The sequence below is a fragment of the Dreissena polymorpha genome, chromosome 7 (genome assembly GCF_020536995.1).
Source record: "Dreissena polymorpha isolate Duluth1 chromosome 7, UMN_Dpol_1.0, whole genome shotgun sequence".
Classification (NCBI taxonomy): domain Eukaryota; kingdom Metazoa; phylum Mollusca; class Bivalvia; order Myida; family Dreissenidae; genus Dreissena; species Dreissena polymorpha.
The window spans coordinates 57,221,819-57,238,504 of NC_068361.1; the positions used below are offsets into that span (position 1 = coordinate 57,221,819).

The 16,686-nt window shown below is 35.3% G+C and overlaps 1 protein-coding gene across 1 annotated transcript in view; it reads right to left on the reverse strand.

The window, feature by feature from the left end:
* Positions 1 to 2,537: 2,537 nt before the first annotated feature.
* Positions 2,538 to 16,686, reverse strand: part of LOC127840115 (ELKS/Rab6-interacting/CAST family member 1-like) — a 32,161-nt gene continuing 18,012 nt past the window's right edge. The window contains exons 6-8 of the mRNA XM_052368576.1: positions 14,207 to 14,401; positions 11,698 to 11,786; positions 2,538 to 5,402 (exon numbers count right to left, since the gene is read on the reverse strand). Coding sequence (XP_052224536.1) covers positions 5,339 to 5,402; positions 11,698 to 11,786; positions 14,207 to 14,401 — 348 coding nt within the window. The 3' untranslated portion in view covers positions 2,538 to 5,338. The remainder of the gene's footprint in view (positions 5,403 to 11,697; positions 11,787 to 14,206; positions 14,402 to 16,686) is intronic.

The window sequence follows — 16,686 nt, forward strand, 5'->3', positions numbered from 1 at the left end:
GATTTGTGTTGTTTTTAAAATCATTTCTTGTAGAAAAAACAACAACACAATTATCAATATCGAGAAATCTAATTATTGATATCACAAAAAATCACTATCGTTTCATGATATCAAGAAAATGAAGAAATCGATCTTAATTTGTTAGATTCATTAATCTGATTTCAGTTGTATTTATAGAAAAATATATTATTGATTAGGAAATATGACCGATTTCTTGATTTCAAGGAATGATTAAGATTTTTTTAACACTCAATAAAAATGTATTATTTTTTATACAAATATTTATAACATCATTTATTGATGTAGAAAAGCCTAAACATTGAAAAACGGCGCCCAATCATGGGCACTACACGAAAAATAGCGCACTTAGAATTCAGTTTGTAGTTGTAAGCTATTATATTCATGTCGTGGGAAACCACGAAGACTGCGCACCTGCGATAAATCTCGTCGGGCTACGGGAGCCCGCACTTTATTTTTACTCGCGCATGGTTTTGAGGGACTTCGTGAAAACATACATATACCATTAAAAAGTGTAGCCCTGTTTTAGCCTTATGGATACTACAAGATTCGTCAGATATGGACCTAAGGGTAATTGTTTCAGTTAAGATCGCCAAAAAGTAGGGTTGGTAGGTCGGTGAAATATCGTTATATTTTTTCCGATTCCTTATTTAACAGGAATATGCAATAACATACAGAAATCTTTCAAATCTTTATCAAACATCATTTCGTCATTTTAGTAACCGGTACTTTTAAATTTATTTAACGAAAATGAGCGAATGAAGCAAAAATGGTCTTCAACTGTACATGAATGTTAGTGAATTTAGCAAAAAATATGATCGGAAACTAGACCTCGACACCAAAATAAGGCTCGGACGGGTTGGTGGAAAACCAAACTTTTTTTACGTCTTGCACACGTGAATCATACCAGACTGACACATAAGCCTTTTGAAGGTTTAGTACTTTATAGGGCAAATTATCGTAAACATCAATATTCTATAACTGCAACTTATATGCACAATATACACCGAAGAAACTATATAAATCACCAAAAGGAACTGTGTTTACTATAAGTCCTCATATTGTCGCTCCGAATATAAATGGTTAGTTTCTCTTAATTTTATGAAAAATGCTTCGCGTATTTAATGAATGTGCACACAGAAATATTGGAAACAATAACAGAGATTTTTTTTTTTCAAGAACAGCAGAAAACTGTACTTGAAAAGTTTCTCTAGTCGTTTTAATACTGATCCGTCCACGATGCGTTATTACGTTTGCATAGTATATTCGTTTTATCATTTGACATCGATTAGAAGAATCGTTTCTTAAACACAAAAAGACCACATTAAGTGCAATATTATAACAATAGCTGTGTTTGTGAAGCACAATGCCCCCTTCAGCGTCGCTTTCAGGCCATATATTTGACCTTGACATTTCACCACTCAAAATGTGCAACTCCATCAGATACACATGCATTCCAAATATCAAGTTGCTATCTTCAATATTGCAAAAGATATGACCAATGTTAAAGTTTTGGGACAGAATGACAGACAGGCCAAAAACAATATACATGTACCCCCGATCATTCGATCCGGGGGCATAAAAACATGCATTACAATAACACAGTACGCTAGCATAAGAGTCATTTGTTTAAAGCGTGATGTAGCCAGAAAACATTATAGTGACTGCACTGGTTCTTCTTCCTGTGGAAATGAGTAGAAATAACTAGACCTGAATATTGCCTTACATGTTTATATGTTAAAGGGTCCTTTTCACAGATTTTGAAGTTTGTCATTAAATGCTTTATATTGATAAATGTAAACATTCAATTTTAAAAGCTCCATTAAAAAATCAAAAATAAAATTTAAAAAGGGAAAAAAAAGTAGCCCGCCGCAGGGCTCGAACCAGTGACCCCCGGTATCCTGAAGTAAAAACGCAATAGCCAACTGAGCTATCCTGCCAAGCATACAAGAGGTGCGTATTTTATACTTTATATGAGCAATCTTCGTAGTTTCACAAATTTAAGCGACAACAGAACTCTCCAAATTATTCAATCGTTTTGCGTTGCAACGCTTTATAATTTTTATGTTTTTAAATCGTCAAAAGATGCATATAATGGCTATATTAGACCATGGCAACTGTTCAGTAATACTGTTTCCTCACAAATATTATAACTAAACCGAAAATTTGCGAATCTGAAACAACTTTTTTCAATTTTGTCAATTTACCAAACCGTGAAAAGATCCCTTTAACGCAAGTGCGTAGTACCGTCTCAGATTAGCACGTGCAGTCTGCTTTACACTACTTTTTCGCACATGCATTAAGTCCCATTTTTCAGAGCGATGCTAAAATGATTTGGTTTCGATCGTTCTGATTGTATGCATCAACTGGTAAAATAGGCTATGGGAGAAAGGACGTGGAAGTGTCCATCTTACCTTGGCGGCCCATCTCAATTCCCACTTCAGGCGTACTTCCGGTCCTCACTGACTTACTGGGATAGATTTTATGGAATTGTAAAAAATACATTTAGCCACAAGATCGACTAGTAACGTTTCTTTATTGAACTCTTATATGTGCATTAACAACTCACAATTAAAGATAACGACATTTGTGGAAATCGAGAAAATAACGTTGTAATAGGGACACACATTTACTGTTGTGAAATCAAAGTTAGTCTTTTTTAAACATTAAATAAAACAAGACTATTGTCAAGCAATATTAGTCCCCTACCGGCTCCACCATTGTCAGTAATTCCACCATTTTCAGATTTAAAAAAAAAATGTTGCCATAGCAACAAGAATTGTTTACGAAGGAACAAAATGAAATGACGTGCATAATGTCCAAATTGCCATATATCCATGTTTCAAGTTTCATGAAAAAATATTAAGAACTTTAAAAGTTATCACAGGATCCAGAAAACCACCATTGTCAGCAGTATTTCTAGTCTATTTGTTGCCATAGTAACCAGAATTATTGACGTAGGAACGAAATGAAATCACGTGCATACTCTCCATATTGCCATATTTCCATGTTTCAAAAATATGAAGAACTTTTAAAGTTATCGCAGGATCCAGATTAGTGTGACGAAGTGACAGACTGACTGACACACGGAGCGCAAACCATAAGTCCCCACCGGTGAAACCGGTAGGTGACTAATAAAAAACATCACAATATAACACTAGTACCTAGTTTAAGATCAAAACTATGCATTTGCGTTTACAAAAATGACATAGAAAAAAGCGTATCATTTCCAACAGTTTAAGATTTAAATAAGCTTGTCCAACAATAAATTGCAAGTGTTTTTTTATGAAATAATTGGCTTTTTTATTAATTGCATCAGTTTTTTTATAGACATGGTTTTGTATTTCATACGGGTGGCAGTATAGTTGCATGTTTGAACAAATATATATCAGGCTTACTGACACAAGATAAATAATATCACATTACTGGTATCACATGTATAATATAAATATCACAGGATAAATATCACATTTCAGAATTATTTGTCCAACAAAGTAATGAGCAGGAATAATTTGGCCGAAACTGTTACTTATAGGTAGACAAGTCGTGTTATGTTTTCTTAATCTCCCAATGTTGCTTTTTGTTGGGATAGAAACTGTCTGAAAATGTTCAGGAGCTTGTGTTATTAAAACTCATAAGACAAATTTAAGATATTTTTTTATAATTGTTTAGCAGCAACCTGCACTTTTTGTTATTTTCTATACTCTTTTTTTCTTTCCATCTTTTGGATTCCCTTTTTTTTAGGAACATATTTGATTGCCTCTCTGTTGTGCGCTAAAACAGCAGTTGTAAATTAAATAAGTTGCAAGATCTTTTATAAGACAATGCCCTGATCTGTATACACACAGTAACATAATTATGTTTTCTTGTTAGTTTACATATGTTTCGCCATTTTCAACAGTTTTTTCAAGATATAAAGGAGACCAATTTACCAACTCACAAATGTCCTTGGTTAGCTGGCTTACAAGTAATAAATACACAACCTTAGGCCAACAACTAGAAATTTGCCGCGTTCTGAGAAAACTGGGCTTAATGCATCTGCGTAAAGTGTCGTCCCAGATTAGCCTGTGCAGTCAGCACAGACTAATCAGGGACGACACTTTCCGCTTTCATGGTATTTTTACTTTCAAGGAAGTCCCTCCTTACCGAAAATCACGTTTAGGTGGAAAGTGTCGTCCCTGATTAGCCTGTGGGGACTGCACAGGCTAATCTGGGACCATACTTTACGCACGTGCATTAAGCCCAGTTTTCTCAGAACAAGGCTCAAATATTTTTTTTAATGATTAATCCCCTCACAACTTATGTAGGCACGCCATGGATCAAACACGAACTTCTTGGATTCATAGCCAACCTCTCTAACATTCAGGTAATAAAGGATGAATAACATCTGTGATCTGTCAGTGAAAACGAACAGCATGAGAAAATAACACAATTGAAGGTTGCTGTTGAGCAATAAAAAAATTGTTTTACAAGGTTCAACAACTGCATTAGATAATTACATGTTTGTAAATATCACAGGAGAAATATACATCTCAAGACATAAACCAAGTAAAGTTAAACATGAGGCAATGGTGCAGAAAATTAAAACCCCATCAACCGTTAATTTATTTAACCTTAACCAAGACATACCTTAAATTGAATCATCTAGAAAATGTTCACACATGTACATCATCATGTTGCTTTTTTTACAGATTAATATAGTGTTGTTTTTTACTTTCCTAGATTACAGTACGAAATTTGAACTGCTTTATTGAAATGTTAAAACTACAAATGTATACATAATTTTTTTTAACAGTTCATGCAATACATAAATTCTTCACATTTTAAAATTTAAACAGGTCAATGAATCTTTGCCTTTAAAAAGTAGTAATTTTAACATAAATAATTAAAATAAAATGAACATCCATCTACAAAATAAACTGTCTGGCATTATACAAATATTTTTCCCATTCAACAAAATTAAAATTTAGCACACTTATATTTCTTTGCAAAAGCAAATATCTATCAATTAACATCTTTATTGATAAATATGTGGCAAAAGCAACTAGAACACAACACTAATGATGTCAAAGAATAACTTTTAAGACAACAACGACAACTAATATCAACAATACAATAATATATGTTAACAAAACTTTATTCTTTTTTTCGCTATAACACCATAAAAATAAATTGAGATCTAGATTTTTTACATGAAGACAAACTGGACGGTTTCGTATAAAAAGTTATTAATTATGAAACAATTTCTGAAAAAGGGCTTGTTCACAAATTAAAAAACAAACACTATGATAATAAGAATAATCTGTAAGGGTGAGAGTCATCACGTCCCCTGGGCGCCTGGGTTGTCTGGAAGACGCTGACCTGACCTGTGGAGGTATGTACGCCTGCAATCAGATAGGACTGATGTTTAATAATTTGCAGAAAAACCTTACATATTATTTATATTTAAGATTTCATGATAATTATCAGGTTGATATACAGGCCTGGAAAACTTGAGTGGCTCATCCCCATCATCATAGACAAGTTAAAGTTTGTGTGTGCTTTTTGTTGTTGGATTGATTCTGTTTTCAACAGTATTTTTGTCATGTCACAGCGGTTAATTTGCCAACTCACGCTTTTCTTATGATAGCTTGGTAACCAGAACTAAGCGCACACATTTATGCCAGAAACCTACAACTGCCCTACTTAGATTTGTAGCCCAGCATTCTATCAACTGATCAAGCTGGCTTAGTCTGTAATTCATTATGAAAGTTACAATTAATAGGACTTCAAACTGATTGAGGTAGAAAAAACTAAAGAAACATGGGATAAACAGAGGAACACCCAATCAGATAAACTGAAACAACACCTGATTGGGTAAATAGAACAAAGCCCAATAACACAACATGAGATAAATAGAAACAACACTCAACAGAATAAACAGAAACAACACCCAATCAGATAAACTGAAACAACACCTGATCGGATAAACAGAAACAACACACAATTGGATCAACAGAAACAACACACAATGGGATAAACAGAAACAACACACAATTGGATCAACAGAAACAACACACAATGGGATAAACAGAAACAAAACACAATGGGATAAACTGAAACAACACACAATGGGATAAGCAAAAACAACGCACAATGAGATTAGCAGAAACAACACACAATGGGATAAACAGAAACAACTGGGATAAGCAGAAACAACACACAATGGGATAAATAGAAACAACGCGCAATTGGATCTACAGAAACAACACACAATAGGATAAACAGAAACAACACCCAATTAGATAAACTGAAACAACACCTGATCGGATAAACAGAAACAACACACAATTGGATCAACAGAAACAACAAACAATGGGATAAACAGAAACAACACACAATTGGATCAACAGAAACAACACACAATGGGATAAACAGAAACAACACACAATGGGATAAACTGAAACAACACACAATGGGATAAGCAGAAACAACACACAATCGGATAAACAGAAACAACACACAATGGGATAAACAGAAACAACTGGGATAAGCAGAAACAACACACAATGGGATAAACAGAAACAACGCACAATTGGATTAACAGAAACAACACACAATGGGATAAACAGAAACAACACACAATGGGATAAACTGAAACAACACACAATGGGATAAGCAGAAACAACACACAATGGGATAAACAGAAACAACACACAATGGGATAAACAGAAACAACACACAATGGGATAAACAGAAACAACACAATGGGATAAGCAGAAACAACACACAATGGGATAAACAGAAACAACACACAATGGGATAAACTGAATTAACACACAATGGGATGAACAGAAACAACACACAATGAGATAAACAGAAACAACACACAATGGGATAAACAAAAACAACACACAATTGGATAAACAGAAACAACACACAATGGGATAAACTGAAACAACACACAATGGGATAAGCAAAAACAATACACAATCAGATAAGCAGAAACAATACACAATCAGATAAACAGAAACAACACACAATGGGATAAACAGAAACAACACACAATGGGATAAACAGAAACAAGACACAATTAAATAAACAGAAAGAATGCCCAGTTGGATAAACAGAACAACAACCAATGGGATAAACTGAAACAACGCCCAAACATACAAATAACAAGGGAATAATTGTCACAAAACCAGGTTTTCAATAAACAAGAGGGCCAAGATGGCCCTAGTTCGCTCACCTGAGAGGAGTCGGTTCATTCAATCTTTACCTAATGTCAAACATGACCTAGATATTGACCAGACAAACATCCTGGTCAAGTTTCATCATTATTGAACTAAAGCTCTGGCGTAGGGAGTGTTTTTGTTTTGGTAAGATTTGAAATGGTGACCTATATTTTGAGTTGACCCCCCAAACATTAAACATCAAACTTTGCTTACAAGGATTTTGTATAATATAATGAAAATTTGGACAATCTAAGGGCAATAAATATGGCATAATTATGTGATTTTGCTCATCATCAAACTTGACTGAGATCTTTCAGCAACTTTGATAAAGAATGCTTGAGAAATGTGAATGCTAGAGTGTCTACAAACCAAATGTGGACGGACGGACAGCGCAGGTCACAGGGGTAAAAAAATGTGTGCGTATGGAAAGGACTTGTCCATATACACATGCATACCAAATATGAAGGCTATATCTCAAGGGACATAGAAGTTATGAGCATTTTCCGAAACCTAAACGCAGATTTAGATGGAAACGCCTTGTCTATATACACATGCATACCAAATATGAAGGTTATATCTCAAGGGATATAGAAGTTATGAGCATTTTTCGAAACCTAAACGCAGATTTTGAAACCTAAACGCGGACCCTATGTTTAAGGTCAAGGTCACAGGGCTAAAAAAATGTGTGCGTAAGGAAAGGCCTTGTCCATATACACATGCATACCAAATATGAAGGTTATATCTCAAGGGACATAGAAGTTATGAGCATTTTTGGAAACCCAAATGCAAAGTGTGACGGAAAGACGGAAAGACAGACGGACGGACAGTCCAATCACTATATGCCCCCTTTTCTTTGAAAGGGGGCATAAAATCATCCAACCTTGAATAACAATTAACACATAAATGAAACACAACTACACTGTATTATTATGAAAACATTAATAATCAAAGGGGAGTAACTACTGTATTCTTAAATGCAATATTTAGAAGAGTTGTCTCACATGTTACATGACCTTAATTCATGATTGTTTGCAAGCCTTTTTACTATATAAATATAAGGAAAACTGCCATGTCCCCCTGGCAACCATATTTTTCAACAGACCAGAACCATTTTCAAACTTAACTCACGTTTCTAGGAAACAAAAGTTCTGACAAAATTTCATGAAAATTGGGCCAAAAATGTGACTTCTAGAGTGTTGACATGTTTTCACTATATACATATAGAGAAAAATGCCCCACCCACTTTTTTCACTGATCTAGACCATTTTCGAACTCGCCCGAGACATCAATTGAACCAATGTTTTGACCGACTTTCATGATGATTGGGCAAAAATTGTGACTTCTAGAGTGTTTACAAGGTTTCTCTATAGCCAAATAAGGAAAACTGCCCCGCCCACTGGCGGCCATGTTTTTTAACGGATCGGAACCACTTTTGAACTCAACCAAGATATCATTAAGACAAACATTTTGACAATGTTACATGAAGATTGGGCATAAAATGTAACTTCTACAGTGTTTACAAGGTTTTTCTTTTTTTTTACCTAGTGACCTAGTTTTTGACCCGGCACAACCCAGTTTCGAACTCGGCCGAGATTTCATTGGGACAAAGCTTCTGACTAAGTTTCATGAAGATGGGACAAGAAATGTGGCCTCTAGAGTGTTTACGAGCAAATGTTAACGGACGGACTTACCTGAGCAATCAGGTAAGCTAAAAAACAAGAAATGTGTTTGTCAGAAACACTATGTCCCCTTCTGCACTGCTTTGATTTAGTTTTTTTGGCCTATACCTTGAAGGATGACCTTGACCTTTTACCATTCAAAATGTGCAGCTCCATGAGATACACATGCATGCAAAATCCAAATATGAAGTTGCTATCTTCAATATAACAAAAGTTATTGCAAAATGTTAAAGTTGGCGCAAACAAACCAACAGACCAACAGACAGGGCAAAAACAATATGTCCCCCACTATAGTGGTGAGGGACATAAAAAAGTCTGAAAAAAGGGAGACAACTAAAACTCAAAATGTGCATTGCTACTGATTGTTCATCACAGTTACCGCCCTTGTTTAAAAATCTATTTTTAGTTGTGGGGACCTTGACCTCGGAGATATCTACGTAATTCTTTCGCGACACACTGTCCAATGATGGTGAACAAATGTGCCAAATGATTTTAAAATCTGACAATGAATGACATTGTAATGGCCCGGACAAGCTCATTTATGACCTTTTTTGACCTTAGAACTCAAAGTCTGACCTTGACCTTGAAGATATCGACGTAATTCTTTCGCCCGACATACCGTCCAATGATCATGAACAAATGTACCAAATGATTTTAAAATCTGACAACGGATGACATAGTTATGGCCCGGACAAGCTTGTTCTGCCCGCCCGCATTCACCAATCTAATAACCAGTTTGTTCCTTTGCAAAACCTAATTAAAAACTACACAAAATGGGATACACAAAGCAGTATTTCCTTTTGTTGAAGACATCAAACATTTACAATTACATGATGTTATCAACTTATATTTTCAATATGTCTTTTAATGTTAACCATGTTTTCAGCTGTTAATTTTTGTTTGTAGTAATAACACATGTTATAAGTGATGAAAATGATTGCCTTCATGGATATTAAGGAAAGTCTTGAAAACATACAGAGACGTGTATCTCAAACATCAACTCAAACATCTGTTGTGTGATCAATAAGGGCAAATGTTCATCAATGTCTGTTGCATATTTAGCTCTGTTGAACCATAAGATCCTCTCTAACATTTAAAGATGATGGCCTCAATATAATGAAAATCTTTAATGATAGATAAAATATGAATCAAATACTTCTGGTTTTGAAAGTCTCACAAGATACGCTCATCTAAGCTTTAAAGCAAGACTATACGATTTTGTCAAATATTTATGAATTTATATAAAATGTGTAAACAACTTATTATACATATAGATTTTTATTTCAATACAAATTAAAATAAAAGTTAAGAAGAACATGTTAAATGCGAAATAAGCCAGATATCTAATTCTGAAATCGAAAATGTATGTACAGTCAAATTCGCCAGCATGTATATCATGCATGTACGATGAGAATCTAAATTTAGTTTAACAGTTTATTTTAAATTCCTGCAACAATATTTATTCATACAACACGCGAACACTAACTTCGATCCTAATAAAAAGACCAATGCTTCGGTTACTGTAGGAAAATATAAACAAAATATCTTCGTCACAATCGGCTCGGGGCGCTAATTTGTATTTGCTGCATTTTATGAAATTCGTCTTCAATGTATAATTTTTCTTGCCTATTTTGTGTTATTTTAACATATTTTTATCAATATATTACACTTAAACACATATCGTATAGTCTCGCTTTAATGCCTATACTGTATTCTCTTTGTCAGTTTAAACCTCATGATTTGAGCTTGATTGAATTGAAACATGCCTATACTGTATTCTCTTTGTCAGTTTAAACCTCATGATTTGAGCTTGATTGAATTGAATGCCTATACTGTGTTCTCTTTGTCAGTTTAAACCTCATGATTTGAGCTTGATTGAATTGAATGCCTATACTGTGTTCTCTTTGTCAGTTTAAACCTCATGATTTGAGCTTGATTGAATTGAATGCCTATACTGTGTTCTCTTTGTCAGTTTAAACCTCATGATTTGAGCTTGATTGAATTGAATGCCTATACTGTGTTCTCTTTGTCAGTTTAAACCTCATGATTTGAGCTTGATTGAATTGAATGCCTATACTGTATTCACTTTGTCAGTTTAAACCTCATGATTTGAGCTTGATTGAATTGATTGTCAGTTTAAACCTCATTATTTGAGCTTGAATTGAAACCATAAGGCTTATTTAATCACTCTTGAGTAAATTTTCTGGGAAGAAAAAATGTGTCTTGTTCTGAGAAAACTGGGCTTAAATCATGTGCGTAAAGTGTCGTCCCAGATTAGCCTGTGCAGACTGCACAGGCTAATCTGGGATGACACTTTACGCACATGTATTATGCCCAGTTTTATCAGAACAAGACACAAATTACTTGGTGTCTTTTTGGGAAGATCTTAAAACTGCTCATACAAGGGAAATCAAACACGTGACCTCACATATCCAAGATGAACACCATATCCACCACGCCCCAGCCACCTTTATATTTTATATGCCATACATACAGCATCTTATCAACAATATTAAAACTACTATCGGGCCAACTGGGCCTCATGCATGTGCGTAAAGTGTCATCCCATATTAGCCTGTGCAGTCCCCATGGGATATTAAGGGACAACACTATCCGCTTTTATGAATTTTTCCCCCTAAAGATCTCTTCTAAAAGAAAATCCATTCTAAGGGGAAAGTGTCATCCCTGAGGACTGCACAGAATAAAGTGGGACGACACTTTATGTACATGCATTAAGCCCAGTTTTTCCAGATAGCGGCTCATTGTTTTATACAATTTTTACGTACAGCATCGTATTGGTTTCCTGCAGCTCCTGAATCTTTGTCTCCGTCTCTCTCATCCACTCCTCGTACTTATCACCCCACTGCTGTTTTAACTGCAAACAAACATTCAGGGTCATACTTTTGGAAAACATTTTAGGGGAGGAAAACACCCAATCCACTATTATTCATTATTAGAAGGTCCATACAATACACAATCCACCCAAATTCTTCATAAGTGGCAGATCCATTAAATACAAAAGCCATCCAAATTCTTCATTTTTAGCAGATCCATAAAATACACAATCCACCCAAATTCTTATTTTTGAGAAGATACATCATATATCCAATCCACCTAAATTCTTGCTTTTCCCCCGATCCATCTAATTTTTCATTTTTAGCAGATCAATAAAATACCAAATCCACCCAAAGTCATTTTTTATCTAATCCATAGAAATCCAATCCACCAAAATTAATTTTTGGCTAATTCATAAATACCCAATCCGCCCAATCTTCATTTGTTTGATGATCCATCAATCTTGGTTATCGATAGCAGAAAGTATAGGAGAAATCAAATCCCTGTATGTCTCAGAGATGATTAGACAAAACATTATCAGAGCTTAGTTCAAACAAGCATCAAAAAGCCACCATATGCACAGTGCCCTGTTGTCTGAAACAGTTAAGAACAAGACTATTGCCAAGCAATATATGTCCCCTACCGGCTCCACCATTGTCAGATTTTTTTTTAAATTGTTCCCATAGCAACCAGAATTTTTGACATAATGAAATGAAATGCCAAGCATAATTTCCATAATGCCATCTATCCATGTTTCAAGTTTCATTAAAAAAGATAAAGAACTTTAAAAATTATCACAGGATCCAGAAAAACACCATTTTCAGCAGTATTTCTAGTCTATTTGTTGCCATAGCAACCAGAATTTTTGACGTAGGACCAAAATGAAATGACATGCATAATGTCCATATTGCCATCTATCCATGTTTCAAGATTCATGAAAAAATATGAAGAACTTCTAAAGTTATCGCAGGATCCAGAAAAGTGTGACAGTCAGACAGACTCAAAGACAGACAGACACACAGAGCGCAAACCATAAGTCCCCTGCGGTGAAACAGGTAGGGGACAAAAAGAATCGCGTACATATGCTAAAAAGTTATTTTTAAGAATTTTTTATGACAGTACTTAATATGGTGCTTCATGAAAGCATTCTATTAACTACAAGATTATTTTAAAATATACCCACGTAAAGGAACCTGTTCACAGATTTTGGCATTTTTTAAGTGTGTCAGTAGTAAGTAAATGCCTTAATCCTTTACCATTTAGATGTGTATTTTCACTTATTCTTAGTCCCTAAGAAAGTTACATTTAATTAAAGACCTTTCTTACTAGATTCAAATTTTAAAAACTCAATTTCCAGCCCTTAGATACTGATGAGCAGCAAACAACATAAAACCTGAACCCCGTTACTGGCAGGCTGTTCTGGTTATAATATGCTGTTTGCACATAGCCATTTTTTCTTTGCTTCTATAAAGTGGGAAAGGGTTAAATTGCTTTATTTCAACCAGAGACATGTAGAGCTCAACTTTAATAACAAGTATTTACTTAAAGAAAGCAATAAGAAGAACAAATGTGAGACCAGGGAGCCTATACAAGTGTTCTTGAGATTTCAAGCCTATTGCCTAAACCACTCTGCCATCCCGATATAAGTGATGCAGGTGATGTAATAAATTATATTGTGAACAACAGAATCATTTCAATTCATTCATCAGTTTTGTATTTGTTAGTCTTTTTAATTTTATCCATTTAAAATTATGATAATTCATCAACCTAGCTGCAATTTTAGTTTGTCTGTACGTCATTAGTGGTTATTCTGCTCACTGATTTATGCAATATCTGCAAGTAAACACATAAAATCAGCATTTTATTTCGTTCTTTATAAAGTAACGGAAAAATGCACTTTCCCAATTGGGAAAAAACTAAAAATTTCCCAATTGCTGTCAAGCATTTCCCAATCGAAGGTTTCCAAAAAATATCTATTTTATTTTTATTTTTAAAATGCAATATTTAGTTAGTTTCACTATGCAGCTCTATGGCTTGAACCTAAGTAAAAATAATATTGACAACTTGACAACACTAAGTTATCAATTTTCGAGTATTTGGGAACAACAAATAAATACACCAATTTCCCAATATGAAGCCTTCAAGACGCGAAATTTCCGAATTTAATTTTTTTAGGCAAATTTTTCCCATTTGAGCCAATACCGGTACTTTTCCAAATTGGGCCAAAAAAATTGCTGCAAAATGGGAGCTTAAACTGAACATTTCAGCAAAAAGGCATGTAGAAGAATAATTTGATGTGTTTTTGAAATTACAGACCAAGCAATTAATATTCACAATTTCCTGATTTTTTTTTGTTCTAAGGTTTACTCATCAGTGCAATACTGGTACTTTCCTAAATGGGGCAAACAAATGGCTTTGGGAGATAAAACAAAAGAAGTAGCTAACTTGTTTTCGGGGTACCTTTAACTTGTATTGTTCCTCCTTTTCGCACCATTTTGCCTCCTTTACACTGAGCTCCAAGTGAAGGGAGTTAACTCTTTCCTTCAAGTCTGCATTCTCCACTAGCAGGGCTGCATTGTCTCCCTCTAATAGGGAGATCTTCAGTCGCAGTTTGTTGAGCTCTGCATCATTATTACTGACTCCCTCTTTCTTTTGCTATTTACAACATAAATACATGTAGTTCATTTATCTAACGGTTTAACATGGCTTTTATCTTTTCCTAAAAACATGTTTGGGCTATCGTTTCAAGTGTTTTATTCTACTATTTCTGTAATGATCAATTATAACATTTCTTAGGTACGGTTTAGGATTTTTAGATAATTAAAAGCAAATTTAACTGAGCAAGTGACAAAAACAATGGATTTTTAACAAATCTGTTCACAAGTACAATCGATACAACAATAAGGTGTTTTTCGAACAAACTTTTGCAAACTGGCTTCTTTTCAAAATAAAATAAAATATATATATGTGATTTCTGTAAATGTCACACAGAACCAATAGAACAACTGTTTTGTGAATATCTAAGTACAACATGTACTCTGCGGTTTACACAAGCTAATAAGGGATGACAATTTCAGATCGCTGCTCAAAGCAGGGAAGTGTACCTGAGAAAACACTGCTCAAAGTAGGGAAGCATACCTGAGAAAACACTGCTCAAAGTAGGGAAGCATACCTGAGAAAACACTGCTCAAAGTAGGGAAGCATACCTGAGAAAACACTGCTCAAAGTAGAGAAGCATACCTGAGAAAACACTGATCAAAGTAGGGAAGCATACCTGAGAAAACACTACTAAAATTAGGGAAGCATAGCTGAGAAAACACTGTTTAAAGTAGGGAAGCATACCTGAGAAAACACTGCTCAAAGTAGGGAAGCATACCTGAGAAAACACTGCTGAAAGTAGGGAAGCATACCTGAGAAAACACTGCTCAAAGTAGAGAAGCATACCTGAGAAAACACTGCTCAAAGTAGGGAAGCAACTAAAATTAGGGAAGCATAGCTGAGAAAACACTGTTTAAAGTAGGGAATCATACCTGAAAAAACACTGCTCAAAGTAGGGAAGCATACCTGAGAAAACACTGCTGCAAGTAGGGAAGCATACCTGAGAAGACACTGCTCAAAGTAAAGAAGCATACCTGAGAAGACACTGCTCAAAGTAAGGAAGCATAACTGAGAAAACACTGCTCAAAGTAGGGAAGCATAGCTGAGAAAACACTGCTCAAAGTAGGGAAGCATACCTGATATGACACTGCTCAAAGTAGAGAAGCATACCTGAGAAAACACTGCTCAAAGTAAGGAAGCATAACTGAGAAAACACTGCTCAAAGTAGGGAAGCATGCCTAAAAAACACTGCTCAAAGTAGGGAAGCATACCTGAGAAAACACTGCTCAAAGTAGGGAAGCATACCTGAGAAAACACTGCTCAAAGAAGGGCAGCATACCTGAGAAAACACTGCTCAAAGTAGGGAAGCATACCTGAGAAAACACTACTAAAATTAGGGAAGCATAGCTGAGAAAACACTGTTTAAAGTAGGGAATCATACCTGAAACAAGAGCACCGCCTTGCGGGTGCAGACCGCTCATCTATTTTCTTTTTAAAGTTGAAGGGACTCTCATTTTCAATCACAAAGGAGGGAGGAGTGGAGTGAAGAGGGGTGTATAGTGTGGGGTTGTGGACATTTATTACATTATCTTCCAAAAAAGCGAAAAAAAAAAAAAAAAAAAAAAAAATCCGGGGGGGGGGGGGGGGGGGGGGGGGGGGTTGGGGGGGCGATGGGGGGGGGGGGGGGGGTTTGGGTGCGATGGTTGGACGGTATTTCAAACATAACCATTTTTTAAAAAAAAATGGGGGGGGGGTATAGTGTGAGGGTGTGGTTGTAATTTGTGAGATGATCTTAAAAAAAAAAAAAAAAAAAAAAAAAAAAAAAAATTAGGGGGGGGGGGGGTGGGGGTGGGGGGGGGGGTATAGTGTGAGGGTGTGGTGGTCATTTGTGAGATGATCTTAAAAAAAAAAAAAAAAAAAAAAAAAAAAAATAGGGGGGGGGGAGGGGGGGAGGGGGGAGGGGGGGAGGGGAGGGCACGGGGGATGGTTTGGGTGGAGTCTATTGTGGTATGTCAGGTAAGAGTAGTTTCATCAAAGTATCAATCAAATCTAATCATAAATAAAGAAGTTATGGCAATTTTAGCAAAATTTAATAATTTGACCTTGAGAGTCAAGGTCATTCAAAGGTCAAAGTAAAATTAAAGTTGCCAGGTACAGTAACCTCATGATAGCATGTAAGTATTTGAAGTTTGAAAGCAATAGCCTTGATACTTAAGAAGTAAAGTGGATCGAAACACAAAATTTAACCATATATTAAAAGTTACTAAGTCAAAAAAGGGCCATAATTCCGTAACAATGACAACCAGAGTTATGCAACTTGTCCTTTTACTGTACCCTTATGA